General features: G+C 60.0%; 1 protein-coding gene across 1 annotated transcript; it reads left to right on the top strand.

The window, feature by feature from the left end:
• Positions 1-2,355: 2,355 nt before the first annotated feature.
• On the top strand, positions 2,356-12,627 carry FSTL3 (follistatin like 3). The gene is made up of 5 exons (XM_071452062.1): positions 2,356-2,459; positions 4,219-4,404; positions 7,869-8,084; positions 10,102-10,329; positions 11,662-12,627. The coding sequence occupies exons 1-5, from the start codon at positions 2,402-2,404 to the stop codon at positions 11,712-11,714; spliced, it is 741 nt and encodes a 246-aa protein (XP_071308163.1). The 5' UTR covers positions 2,356-2,401; the 3' UTR covers positions 11,715-12,627.
• Positions 12,628-13,454: the final 827 nt, after the last annotated feature.

Raw genomic sequence — 13,454 nt, 5'->3', positions numbered from 1 at the left:
CTTAAAGGAGCCCGGCAGCAGCAGCAGTGTGCAGCAGCTGGAGTTTGGGGGGAGAATGTTTGGGTCTGAACCTTGTCCTGAAATCCGGCTGCAGCCTTGACCCAGCGTGGCACCAGTGCCCAGAGGAAAGGTCAGATGTGAAGCCACCATTCACTGTGCTCCAAAGGGCTCCTTTGTCCCTGCTCCAGTGCCTCCAGCCGCCCCCAGCCCTGGCCCAGGGGTTCCTCTGTCTCCCTTTGGGTGCTGCAGAGCTCCCAGGCCAGCTCCTCACCCCGCTCACTCCGTGGGTGCTGCTGGGGGTCAGTCACACCCTGGGGTGTCTGTGGGGTTCAGGGAGACAGCATCACCCTGGGTGTGGGACTGGCCAGTGGAATTTTGCTGCCAGCTTTGCTTAAGAACCAGCACTGTGGTATCACCACAGGCAAGTTGCTTCAGCCACAGGCAGGACCGAGCCCCCAGCATGGTTTTCCTGGCAGCAGGGCAGCCTCAACAGGACTCTGAGCACCCTTTGGCTCTGGGATCCACTTCCCTCCTGGCCACCAGCCTCCTCCTGCCTTTCTATCAGGATCCTGGCTGCTCCCTTACAGATGCAGCAGCGAGGTCTGACCCCTTCCCTGCCAGAGCCTGCGGTTGTGCAACCCCACTGGCAGCCAAGGAAAATCCCTTGCTGGCCTCTGCGAGCTCCTCTCGCATCCTGGAGCATGTGAGTGAGCGAGTGCATCACCACCCACTCGCTCACGGACATCCCGCTCGGGAGTTTGGCTCTCCAGCCCTCTGCCCTTACATGGGCAACTGCTCTGAGCCAGCCTGGGTCACAGCAGCCAGGACAGGGCCAGGAGCAGCCCAGGGCCAGCTGCTGGCTCTGTGCTTCCCCCCAGGAGCCTGCACTGTCCCCTCACACAGTGTCAGGAGGTGCTGCAGGGCTCCTGTGCCTGTGGATGGCACCAGTGCCACCCAGGGTAAACCCATTTCCAACCCCTCCTCATTCCCATCCCCTCCCTGGGGGTGCACAGGGCTGTAAGTGGAGAAGAAAAGGAAGCTCTGCCCTGCTCAGAGCCTGCCTGCTGGCTGGAGGGATGGAGATGTGGCAGGGACAGTGGCACTGCTCTCTGTCCCTGCTGGCACAGGGCATTGCACCCACTCCCCCTGTCCCCAGGCTGCTCCACTTCCCACAGGACCAAAGCCGTGTCCAGCCCCATCCCACGCCAAAACCGAGCTGCTCGTGCTGTGCTGGCACCACTCAGAGCCAGGAGGCTGCTGCAGGGCCGGGTGGGTGGTGCAGGCTCCCCTGGGCCCTGCGGCCCCTCTCCGAAAGAGCCCGGCTCAGCCCTGCCGAAAACATGACCTCAGCTGGGGCCAGTGCACGGGGTGAAACGTTCCTCAGCTGCGTGCCTGGGAGCTGGACAGGGCTTGGGGGCTGGAGAGCCCCCTGTGTCCAGCTGTGTCCCCAGAGCTCTGCCTTGGGAGCAGGGTGATGGTCCCAGTGCATCCTGACCCCCCCTTCAGACAGGCGGGTGGTCTCTTTGTGGTGGCACCAAGCAAGGGGCAAAGCCAAAGCTGCTCTGCCTTGCCCTGGGTTCTCTGCTGCCCTTCCCCTGTCCTGTAGGAGCCCCACAAAGCCCGGGAGCCTCTGAGAGCCTGGCAGTGCTGGCCCAGCTGCAGTTGCCCAGGGGAGCTGTTCAGGAGGCAGATGGAGCAGTCCTCGTGGTGATGGGGACATCTGTGGAGGACAGGGACAGCACGTGCCACAGGGGTATGGCCCCACAGTTCTTCTCCTTCCTCTCCTTGCCTGGCAAGGCTCAGGGTGGTGCCTCAGTTTCCCTCTGTGTGTTGGCAGTGATGTTGGGTACCAGCCGAGCTGTGGGAGCGTTTGGGGAGCAGAGATGAAAGGAGCCATAGATGAGACAGCCCCACACCGTCCCCCTGCTGCCAGCCGGGGCTGCTCGGGGAGGAGGCAGGTTCGGCTTCATGCGAGGATGGGTGGGGAAGGCACAGGGGTCGAGCAGGGGAGCGCAGGGGAGCGCCCTGGGGTCCCCCACGCCTCGGGCTGTGCACAGACACCGCTCTGCTCCTCTCCACCCCGATCACCGAGGGCACCCCCAAACCTCCCCGGACCCATCCCAGTACCGGGGTGCCGGTGGGACACACGGACACGACCCCCCCCGCCGCCCACTCGGTGGCGATCAGCCCCTCACCGCCTCCCCCCGCTCTCATCCCCCTCGCTGCCCCCCGACTCCCCCGCCGCTGCCCCCGCCCCGGCCCCCCCGCGCCGCCCCGCCCGGTGATTCACGCCGCCCCGCCGCTTTATAGCTCGCTCGGTCTCGCCGCCGCCTCACAGCAACAGGTCACCGGTCACCGGAGCGCCCCGGCCCGTCCCGGCCCGTCCCCGCCCGGCCCGGCCATGCCGCTGCGGCTGGCGCTCTGCCTGCTGGCGCTCTGCAGCCCCGCCGCCGCGCACGGTAAGAGAGCCGCGGGGGTCCCGGTGCAGTCCGTCCGGCCGGCCGCCGGTAACGCCGCTGCCGCCGGCAGGTGCTCGGGGCGGGGGCGGCCCGGCCCGGGGTCGCGGCGCCGTTATGGGGCGGCAGCCCCGGGCTCCGATGTCCCGTCCCGCCGGGCTCCGGTGTCCCGTCCCGCCGGGCGGGTCCCCGGGCTTTTCTTCTTTTTTCCGCCTTTATACCGGGCGGAGCGGCGGCTGCCGGGTGCCCGGCGGTGCCGCTCCGGTGTCCCGGTCGCCCGGGTGTCCCTCCGGCGGGCGGGTCCCGGGTGCCGCCCGGTTCCGCAGCCGCGTCCCGGACGGCGGCGATCGGGACATCGCGCAGCCGGTGCGTCCCGGGGGATCCCCGTTCCGGGGCTGCGTGCCCCCGGTGGGACGGGCCGGGAGCGGCGTGTGAAGTTCGGAGCTCGGACCCCTCCCGCTTCCGCTGCCGGTGCCTGGGCGGCGTCGGGACAGCGGGAGAGGCCGCCCCGTGACACCGGACCGGGGCTCTGTCAGCCCGCCCAGCGCCGGTGCCGTGCGGTGCCGCCGGTGTCCCCGCAGCGGAGCGGGAGTTTCCACCTTCCCCTCGCACGATGCTGAACGTTCCGTGGGGAGCGCGGGTGTTGTAACGGGAAATTGAGCTCGGAAAAGCAATTGGATAAATCCGTGGAGGGTAAACCCGCGCGTTGGAGCGGCCGGTGCTGCCCGAGGTGTGCGGGCGCTGATCCCCGGGGCTTTGCTCCATCATGGACTTGTGACAGAGCCAGAATCGCGTGCGTGGGGAAAAAGAGGGGCACAGGGGGTTTAGGACGGGGGCAGGCTCCGCTTTGGAGCCGGGTCAATCCTGCTGAGGAGGGGAGCGACTCCCGCCTGGCAGCGCAAGACCCGTCCCTGCCCCCATCATCCCTCCCTTCCATCTTTCGCCGTTTAGCAAACCTCAAGCACAGCTAATGAGAGCACGAACCCAAATAAGCGTCACAAGAGGCTGGTTTGCAGAGGCGGAAATTGCAAAGAAATCACTCACAAAAAAAAAAAAAAAAAAAAAAAAAAAAAAAAAAAAAAAAAAAAAATTTCTAACTGATTCGCTGGTGGGTCACGGAACAAACAGGCTTTTGAGTCAGAGGGATCAGTGCCAGACCCAAGGGCTGGAGCAAGTGCCCTGTGCTCCAGCCACTGGCTCAGATGCTCCTCGCAGAGGCCGTGGGTGTCGGGCTCCCGTGTCAGGGAACAGTTCCATCCCTCTGTGGGGCACATGCCAGGAGATCCAGCCCTCACAGCAGCCACCCACTGGCCCCACTCTGTCTGGTACCCCCTCGCTGTGGGGCCAGGCAGGAATTGGGCACAGAGGCAAGGGAGAGGCAAGCTACAAGCCCAGATCCTGGCTGGCAAGCTGGGCATCTCCCAGAGCATCCATCACGGGGAGAGCTGGGATAACTGGTCCATGCCTGTGGTCCAAGTGCTGGATTTGGAGCCTGTTGGCAGGAGACGGCTGGCAGCAGCATTGGGGTGGCCATGGGGGCACTGAGTTGCCATGCCAGGGACCCTTGGGGATGCCTGCTCTTGGACAGATCTTGTGCCACAGGAGCCAGCACAGAGCATCTCTCGGTTCCCCAATTTGTCTCAGGCTCTGGAGTGATCCCTGTGCCTCTGCCCCGAGGTGCTCCAACCACTGCCAGGATCTCTCTGCCCTTCTCAGGGGTCCTGGCACAGCAGGGATCCCTCACCCTCTGCCCTCTCCACAGGTGGAATCTGCTGGCTGCAGCAGGGGAAGGAGGCCAAGTGCACCATGATCCTGAAGACGGGCGTGACGTGGGAGGAATGCTGTGCCAACGGCAACGTGGACGTGGCCTGGTCTAATTACACCTACCCAGGCAACAAGATCAGCCTGCTGGGCTTCCTGGGGCTGGTCACCTGCCACCCCTGCAAAGGTGACGAGTTGGGGGCTGAGGGGCTGCTGTGGGGAATGTGTGGAGCCCTGGGGGCAACACTCAGAGTCTGGGTGATGCAGCAGCACAGAGCCGGGCTGCCCCTCACCAGAAAAGCTCTCCTTGGTGGTCTGGGACAGCACAGGCACCCCAGGGACTGCTGACCCCATGCTCCTGCTGCTGCAGCTCCTGCTTGGATGCTGCTGTGGATCAGGGCTGGCGGGACAGCCTGTGTCCCTCAGCTGCTCTTGGTTTTGAGTGTATTTTAGTTGCTCTCCCAGTGGAGAGGGATGCATGACCCAGGTCTTGGCCGGGCAGCCAAGTGCAGGGAGAGGATCTGGAGCTGGCTGTTCCCAAGTTAACCCCTCTGAGCTGGGGCCTCCCTCCCCTGCTCCGAAGGAAACTTCGTCAGGTTTTTCTGAGGGGAAAAAAAAAAGATCTATTTCTTCTTCCCCTCCGCTGCCCCTCGCTCCTCCCAGCGCGTGTGTGAAATGGCTTTATGTAACGGGCAGTTCCAGAAGTGGAAACTCTCCAGCTGTGAGTTCCAGCCCCGCCAGATGTTTTGGCGTGTGCCGGAGCTGCGGCTCCTCCAGCCCTTGCGTGGCTGTGTGAGAACAGCTCCAGGACCTGCTGCCCGCAGGAGGCAGGAGCAGGGCTTTGGAAGGTCATGTTGTTATTTGCTTAAAGGGGGAAAAAAAAAAAAAAAGGTTTTTAACCAAACCACTTCCCTCAGCTCCCCGCACCCCTCAGCGCTGCTGCAATGGCAGCTCCTCAACCCTGTCCTGCCGCAGCTTGGGGCAGCTAAAAGCTGAGTGAGATCCTGGCCCCATCCCCATCCCTGCTTGGAGGGAGCTGGGAGCACTGGGACCCTCTCCAGAGGCTCCCCTGTGCTGGAGGCAAATGCAGTGGGGACAGAGAGCCCCCAGGCAGGAGCCTGCACTCACCTCACCCATCTCTGTCAGGGGTCTGGGGGACCCAGGGAGGGCTGACCATGGTGGGGGCTGTGGTTCCTGGGCTTTGTTGGGGTCTGGGGGACCCAGGGAGGGCTGACCATGGTGGGAGCTGTGACTCCTGGGGTTTTTTTGGTGTCTGGCAGCAGGATCTTTGAGGAAACCACTGGAGAGCCTGGCCAGCACGTGCACCACAACCCCCCACCCTCAGGCAGCCCTTGCCTGTCCCATCCAGATGGAGCTGGTGCTGCTCCTCACCCGGCTCCAGAGGCCTTGGAAGAGGGCGGGTTAGAGGAGCTGTGAGGCTGGGAAAGGTTACTCCAGGATAAAATGGGCCAGGGATGGTGCTGGCCTGACCCTGGGGGCTCTGCAAATGGGTCTCTGGGGGGAGGTGAAATTCCTGGCTCCAGCTGCTGGGGACACGGTGTCCCCCCACAGGACCCAGAGCAGGGCTGGGGTCACGGGTGGATTTTCCAACTGCTCCAAAGTGTCCCTTGCTGGGATAGTCTGGATGATTGGATTCTGCACTGCTGGCAGCATCTCAGAGTGGAGGGTGATAGGGTCTTGTTTGTTCTGGCAGCTTTGGGACACGGAGCTACCCTGCTCTGTCCTGAGGTCCCCCAGTCTCATCCTTCTCTTCCCTGGGACAGGTCCCAGCTATGGAAATCAGGGAGCAAAATCAGAAAGTGTTTCCCAGCAGGGAATTTCCCCCAGGGACAGCTGGGCCAAGCAGACAGGGAATTTCCCCTTCTTCCTTTTTCTTCTCCTCATCCTCCTCTTTCTCTTTCTCCCCCTCCTCCTAAGGTGGCCCAACTCCCACAGGGAAATCCCCCTCTGTGCCTCCCAGAGCTCCCAGCACACGCCCTGTCTGTGGGGATCCTTCCTCATGGGGCTGAATCCCCATTTTGGGAATCCTTTTGGTCCTGCCCTGCAGTCCCAGCAGTGCCTGTGTCCTGGGAGCTGTGGGGGCATTTTGGGGTGAGGGATGTGTGTGCTTTAGGTGGCAGTGCCCGTGTCCTGGGAGATATGGGGGTGGTTTTGGGGGTGTGCTTTAGGTGGCAACTCCTGGGAGCTCTGGGGGCATTTTTGGGGTGAGGGATGTGCTTTAGGTGGCAGTGTCTGTGTCCTGGGAGCTCTGGGGGCATTTTTGGGGTGAGGGATGTGCTTTAGGTGGCAGTGTCTGTGTCCTGGGAGCTGTGGGGGCATTTTTGGGGTGAGGGATGTGTGTCCTTTATGTGGCAGTGCCTGGGAGCTACGGGAGCATTTTTGGGGTGAGGGATGTGTGTGCTTTAGGTGGCAGTGCCTGTGTCCTATGGGGAGCTATGGGGGCATTTTTGGGGTGAAGGATGTGTGTGCTTTAGGTGTCAAAGGGGTCTCCAAAGGGGAATCTAAAGGAAAATCCCTGCTGCTGACCCCTTTGCCTGTCCTTGCAGAGGCACCAGTGTCCCTGCACAGCAGCATGGGCCCCTGGCTGGAGCTGCCAGCCCCGCTCCATCCCCGCCAGCGTGGGCACGGCCCTGGGGCACTGGCAGCACCCCCTGGACCTGGCCCCCACGCTGGCCCAGAGGTGACCTGGGGGGGACAAAGCATCTGCCTGTCTGGGGAGCAGCTCTGGCTGCTGCCTCCTGCTCTTGTGTTCCAGTCAGGGAGCGAGACAGGGCCGGGCATTGTCTGCAGGGAGCAGCGGCATTCCCATCGCCCCGACAGCTCATGGAGCCCGGCTCCTTCTGCAGGAACTGGGGCCTTGCAGAGATGGATTTTTTCCATTGCACAAGAAAAAGAAATGTCTCCTTCCAAAGAATAAATAGATGGGAAGGAGTGAGCTGGTGCTGAGCGGGGCCGGGGCTCCGGCTGGGGTGAGCACGGGAGGATTGGAGGAGCTGCAGCCAAGGACCTGCTCCTGCTCCGGGGCTGAGCAGATCCAGATGCTGCTGGGACAGCTCGGCTCAGCACGCGTGCCCTGACCCGGGGGGCGTTGGGGACCACGGGGGGGACACCCTGTCCTGCTTGGTGTCACACTGTGGGGCAGGGGCATTGGGGACCACGGGGGGGACACCCTGTCCTGCTCGGTGTCACACTGTGGGGCAGGGGCATTGGGGACCACGGGGGGGACACCCTGTCCTGCTTGGTGTCACACTGTGGGGAAGGGGCATTGGGGACCATAAAGGGGGACACCCTGTCCTGCTTGGTGTCACACTGTGGGGCAGGGGCATTGGGGACCACGGGGGGGACACCCTGTCCTGCTTGGTGTCACACTGTGGGGCAGGGCAGGGGTGTTTGGGACCACAAAGGGGACACCCTGTCCCAGTCAGTGTCACACTGTGGGGCAGGGGCATTTGGGACCATAAAGGGGGACACCCTGTCCTGCTCGGTGTCACACTGTGGGGCAGGGCAGGGGCGTTGGGGACTACAAGGGGGACACCCTGTCCCACTGAGTGTCACACTCTGGGGCCGGGCAGGACGGAGCCTCCCCCGGCGGGTGACAGCCGCTCACGCAGTGCTGCCCTCTGTCCGCAGAGAGCTGCGAGGGGGTGGTGTGCGGCCCCGACAAGGTGTGCAAGATGAAGCACGGCCGTCCCCAGTGTGCCTGCGCCCCCGACTGCTCCAGCCTGCCCCGCAAGCTGCAGGTCTGTGGCTCTGATGGCTACACCTACCGCGACGAGTGTGACCTGCTGACAGCCAAGTGCAGAGACCACCCCGACCTCGAAGTGATGTACCAGGGCAAATGCAAAAGTAGGTGCCTCTACCCCCCTGCATCCCATCCCCATCCTCTCCCTGTCCTGTCCCCCATTCCCTGTGGGACAAAGAGGGAAGATCTGTCCTGTGATGGTGTTCACAGGGGTTCTTGGATGAGGGAAGAGATGAGGATCTGACTCCATGTTTCAGAAGGCTTGATTTATTATTTTATGATATATATTACATTAAAACTATACTGAAAGAATAGAAGAAAGGATTTCATCAGAAGGCTGGCTAAGAATAGAATAAGAAAGAATGAATAACAAAAGCTTGTGGCTGGGACAGAGAGTCCGAGCCAGCTGGACTGTGATTGGCCATTAATTAGAAACAACCACATGAGACCAATCCCAGATGCACCTGTTGCATTCCACAGCAGCAGATAACCATTGTTTACATTGTGTTCCTGAGGCCTCTCAGCTTCTCAGGAGGAAAAAATCCTAAGGAAAGGATTTTTCATAAAAGTTGACTGTGACACTGTCCTGGTACAGGTCCCTGCATGCCATGGGTCTCACTGTCCCTTGAGGGGACATTGCAGCTTGTTGGTGCAATGGGGTTTGGCCTTGCCTCAGGCTGAGCAGTAACAGTCCCTAAAATGTAATTTACAAACGTCAAGCCCCTTTTTTTCCTCTTTTGTAAAGAGTGCAGCAATCCACCCAGCCCTGCCAAGAGCTGTCAGAAGGATTATGGTTATTTTTCCAGCCCTCCTTTCTGGAAGGCTTTGCCTGTCGAGCTCTGGGCTGCGCAGGGAAAAACGTGGGGCAAGAAATGGGAGTTGGGAGCTGCAGATGCCAAATCTTCCAATCCATCAGGGAAAGAGAGGAGGGTGGAGGGACGGTGGGGGTGCAGGAGCCTCCACCCTCCCCAGCAGAGCCCTGTGCAGGGGCTCTGCTCCTGCTGCTCAGGCTCCCTCCACCCCCGTGCGCCCTCGTTCCAGCGCTGGCTCTGCTCCAGGGTGACCCTGCCCTTCCCTCTCGCCGGGGCCAGCACGGCAGCTGCCAGCCTGGCCCCAGTGGCTGCTGCTTCCCTGCCAAGGCACCTGCGTGGGCTCAGCCCTCCTCTGCTGCAGCTGGGCCTCGGCTCCTCCCGCCTGGCAAAGCTCTGGCCAGGGCTGAGCCTGGGGACTCAAGGTCATCCAGGGGCTCAGGATGCCGGCCCCTGCCAGCCCCTGCCCTTTGGAGCAGCTCTGATGGGAGATCAGGACCCTCTGGCTCTGCTCTGTCCCCTGCTAGCAAAAGGAGGGAGGGGACTGGGTTTCCCTGGGATGATGCCCAAAGCCTGCCTGGGGTGGAATAGCTGTGAGAAGGGTATGGGGTGACCCTGGGGTGATGCCCAAAGCTGAGGGAAGGGCATGGGGTGATGCCCAAAGCCTGCCTGGGGTGTGTGAGAAGGGCATGGGGTGACTCTGGGGTGACCCCCAAAGCCTGCCCGGGCTGGAGTAGCTGTGAGAAGGGTATGGGGTGACCCTGGGGTGATGCCTAAAGCTGTGGGAAGGGCATGGGGTGGCCCTGGGGTGATGCCCAAAGCTGTGGGAAGGGCATGGGGTGACCCTGGGGTGATGCCTAAAGCTGTGGGAAGGGCATGGGGTGGCCCTGGGGTGATGCCCAAAGCTGTGGGAAGGGCATGGGGTGACCCTGGGGTGATGCCTAAAGCTGTGGGGAGGGTATAGGGTGACCTCCAAAGCCTGCCTGGAGTGAAATAGCTGTGGGAAGGGCATGGCCATCCCTGGGGTGATGCCCAAAGCCTGCCCGGGGTGTGTGAGAAGGGCATGGGGTGACCCTGTGGTGACCCCCAAAGCCTGCCCAGGGTGAAGTAGCTGTGAGAAGGGCATGGGGTGACCCTGGGGTGATGCCCAAAGCCTGTGAGAAGGGCATGGCGTGACCCTGGGGTGACCCCCAAACCCTGCCTGGGGTGAAGTAGCTGTGAGATATAATAGCTGCGAAATATTTCAGGGGTGAAATAGCTGTGAGAAGGGCATGGCTGTCCTTGGGGTCACTCCAACACTGCTTCCCTGCAGAGTCCTGCTCCAGCGTGGTGTGTCCTGGCACGCACACCTGCGTGGTGGACCAGACGGGCAGCGCCCACTGCGTGATGTGCCGGACAGCGCCCTGCCCTGAGCCCACCAGCCTGGACCACGCCCTGTGTGGCAACAACAACGTCACCTACCCGTCGGCGTGCCACCTGCGGCGGGCCACCTGCCACCGCGGCCGCTCCATCGGCGTGCGCCACTACGGGAGCTGCTCAGGTGAGCAGGGCGGGCACGGAGCCCCAGCCCAGCCCTCACACCCTGTGGGAGTGCTGGGGGTGCTGGGGGTGGGATGGACAAAGATGAGAGATCTCTGAAGCCAGGTCGTGGAATTTGGGGTTTATTGCAAAGGGCCTGTCTCGGGTTGCTGTTTGATAATTGCTGCCCCGAGATGTGCAGGATGTCTCTGCTTCGGCTCGTGCAGCTGAAGAACGAGTCTGGACTCTTCACTTTTCGGTCTTGAGGTTGTTTATTAATTCTTATCTATAAAATTTTCTTTCTGCCCAGCTGAGATCTGCTCAGCAGGGCAGCCACAGGCACTCTGACCACCCCTGAGGGGGTGTTGTCTTTTTATACTACAAACTACATATAACATATTTACACTTAATTCCCAATACCTATCACCTATGTTAGACAGTGCACTTCTACTCTAAACCAATCCCAAAGTGCCAACATCACTGCAGAAAATGGAGAACAAGAAGAAGAAGAAGAAGAAAGGCTGGACATGCCGAGATTCCTCCATCTTGTCCCTATAACCCCCATACCAAAAATCCTAAAATCGACATTTTCACCCTCTGATCATTTTATTATTATACTATTCAAACCTGTGTGACTTTTATGTCCTCATACAAAGTTGGCAACTTGCTCCAGGGGTCAAAATCAAATCCCCAGGTGCTCTGGGCTGCATGCTAGGGTCTCCGAGCCCCCTGTCAGAGTTCTTGGCAACTCTGGACACCCAGAGGGATGCACTGAGTTCTGACAGGCCTGGGTGCAGGGCCCTGCTGGGAGCTGCCAGGCACAGCTCAGAGCAGGCCCAAGAGAGGAAAGGGGTAGAGAGGATGAGAGGGTAAGGGAGTAAGGGAGCAAAAGGGGTAAGAGAGTAAAAAGGGTAAGAGAGTAAAAGGGGTAAGAGAGCAAAGTTCCCGTTCCGATACAATAAATCTTCTGTGTTGAATATTCTGATTCTCACTAACCAATCTAGTACAATACATACAGCCTATAAGAGTCACTACATTACCATACTGTGTTACATTTTGAACACTAAAAACTCCTCTTTGGGCCCCTTCTGCCAGGCTGGTAGGGTCTGCTCTGACCCTTGGAGCTGTCTGCAAGCAGAGGGTGTTGTTCCATCAAAAGGGGATCACCTTCAGCTGGCCATGCCATTGTTTTCCAGTTGTTCAGTGACTGAGGGATCTCAAAGCTTGCTTTCATTTCAATCTCGCTTATAGTTTCTATATTCTCAAAATCTTTTGCCAGACAATCCTATTTCTAAGGCTTTCCTGTTTCATCTTCCCCAACATCACCCCCCTCACCACTTCCCTCTGTTTCCAGCTGCGGCCAAATTCTCCGCGGAGACGGACAGCGTGGAGGAGAACTACGTGTGAATCGTCCCTCGGCCGAGCTGGGAGACAGGGGCATTATGTGTATATTGTACAAACCATATACCTGATATTTATTAAGATTAAAAGGTCCTTATTTATCCCTGTGTATGTTAAGCAGTCGCAGGGGGCTCGATCCCCATCCTGCCCGCCAGGGAGCAGGGGAGGGGGCTCATGGCCCAGGTGCCCAGGGATGCTCTGGTGCCCTCCCCTGCTGCCAGTGCAGTGTGGAGGGGCGTCCATGGGCCCCCACTACGTGTCCTTGGCCAGCAGCCCTGGGCCTATTTATTTTTGGATGGATTCTCGGTACTCTGCTGACGTTTCTGGCCAGGAGCTCGAGATCTAGAGGGAATCTGCACTTTCGCCTTCCCTGAGGGGCTCGGCCCCAGCTGCCAGTGGCAGGAAAGGCAGTGCACGCTGCATCAGATTGGAGATATATATATATATAAACATATGTATGTTATTGTCTCCTAAAGTTTCAGCACGTGTGTGTTCAAATGGATTTCAGTTTAGGTTTTCCCTAGGCCCGTTCAGACCAGGCTCCCACCAGCTTTGGAGGTGATGCCAGTGCCTGGAGGGCTGGGGCAGTGGCAGCCTTGCCTGGGGGGCACAACCATGGCCCTACCTGGAGCCCATCACCCAGGGCAGCTGCCCCCAGCCCCCCTAATCCCTGCCTGCCAGAACAGCTTTGGGCACAGCCTGGGCTGCGGGGGGGAGCTGGCCCTGTCCCCCCCCAGGACCTGCACCCCCTGCTCTGCCCACACCTGTATTTATTTTTACTCCTTCTCTCATTTCTTCCGTTGTCACCTGTGTAAATACCAGCTCAGCTCTGACACCAAAAAGCTCTTGACTTTATATAAATATCATATATATATATTATATATAAAAATACCTTATTTTCTATTTTTGTATGACTGGGTTCTGACCCCCGAGGTAGATGCTTTGGGAACATCCACATTCCCTATTCCATATTGTTGGGGCATTTTACGGCTGTGTTATGATTTGGATTACAATTAAAAACCAGAATAAACAGTGCTGCGTGTCTGGCTTTGTTGGTGGGTTCTGGGGTCGCAGGAAACCTCGTTCTCCTTGGGGCTGTGCATCCATAAGAGGGTCTGGGGGTGTGGGGAGCCCCCCACAGCCATGGGGAGCTGCATCCCATCTGCTCCAGCTCCATGCTGGGGTTTTCCAGCCCAGCAGTGGGAGGGAAGGGGAGAGCGGGGAAGAGCTCGGCAGATAAATCTGTTCCCAATCTCGGGCCGTGCCATGAGGGTTTGGTATTTCACAAAACAATTCCTGCCGGTAATTGGGTCCCGATGTGGGGATGTTTCCCGGGCAGCAGCCTGCGGCTTGGCGTGCTGAGCTCCACAGGAACTGCAGCCGGATCCCCCGTGCCTGGGGCCGGCATGGCACAGCCCCTGACCCCCGGCCAATCCCCTCGGAGCCATCACAGAGAACCATTGAGCTTGGAAAAGTCATCTCAGACAGCCCAGGGTGGGCATGGGCGGTTCTGCTACATCCCCTCTCTGCTCGCCCAGCTCAGCAGCGTCCCTCTGCTTTGAGCGTGGGTGTTCAGGAGTTCTCAAAACACTGCCCATGCCTTTCTAGGTGCCTTTCTAGGCACCTCAGCCTGGCTCCGGCCATGAGCCTCCTCCCCTGCTCCCTGGCGGGCAGGATGGGATTCGAGCCCCCTGCGACTGCCTAACGTACACAGGGATAAATAAGGACCTTTTAATCTTAATAATA

This window comes from Agelaius tricolor, unplaced genomic scaffold, assembly GCF_023055355.1.
Source record: "Agelaius tricolor isolate 1412-34295 unplaced genomic scaffold, bAgeTri1.0.p SCAF_33, whole genome shotgun sequence".
Lineage (NCBI taxonomy): Eukaryota > Metazoa > Chordata > Aves > Passeriformes > Icteridae > Agelaius > Agelaius tricolor.
The sequence above is the reverse complement of the archived record's forward strand: the minus strand, read 5'-3'. Positions and strand labels throughout refer to the sequence as shown.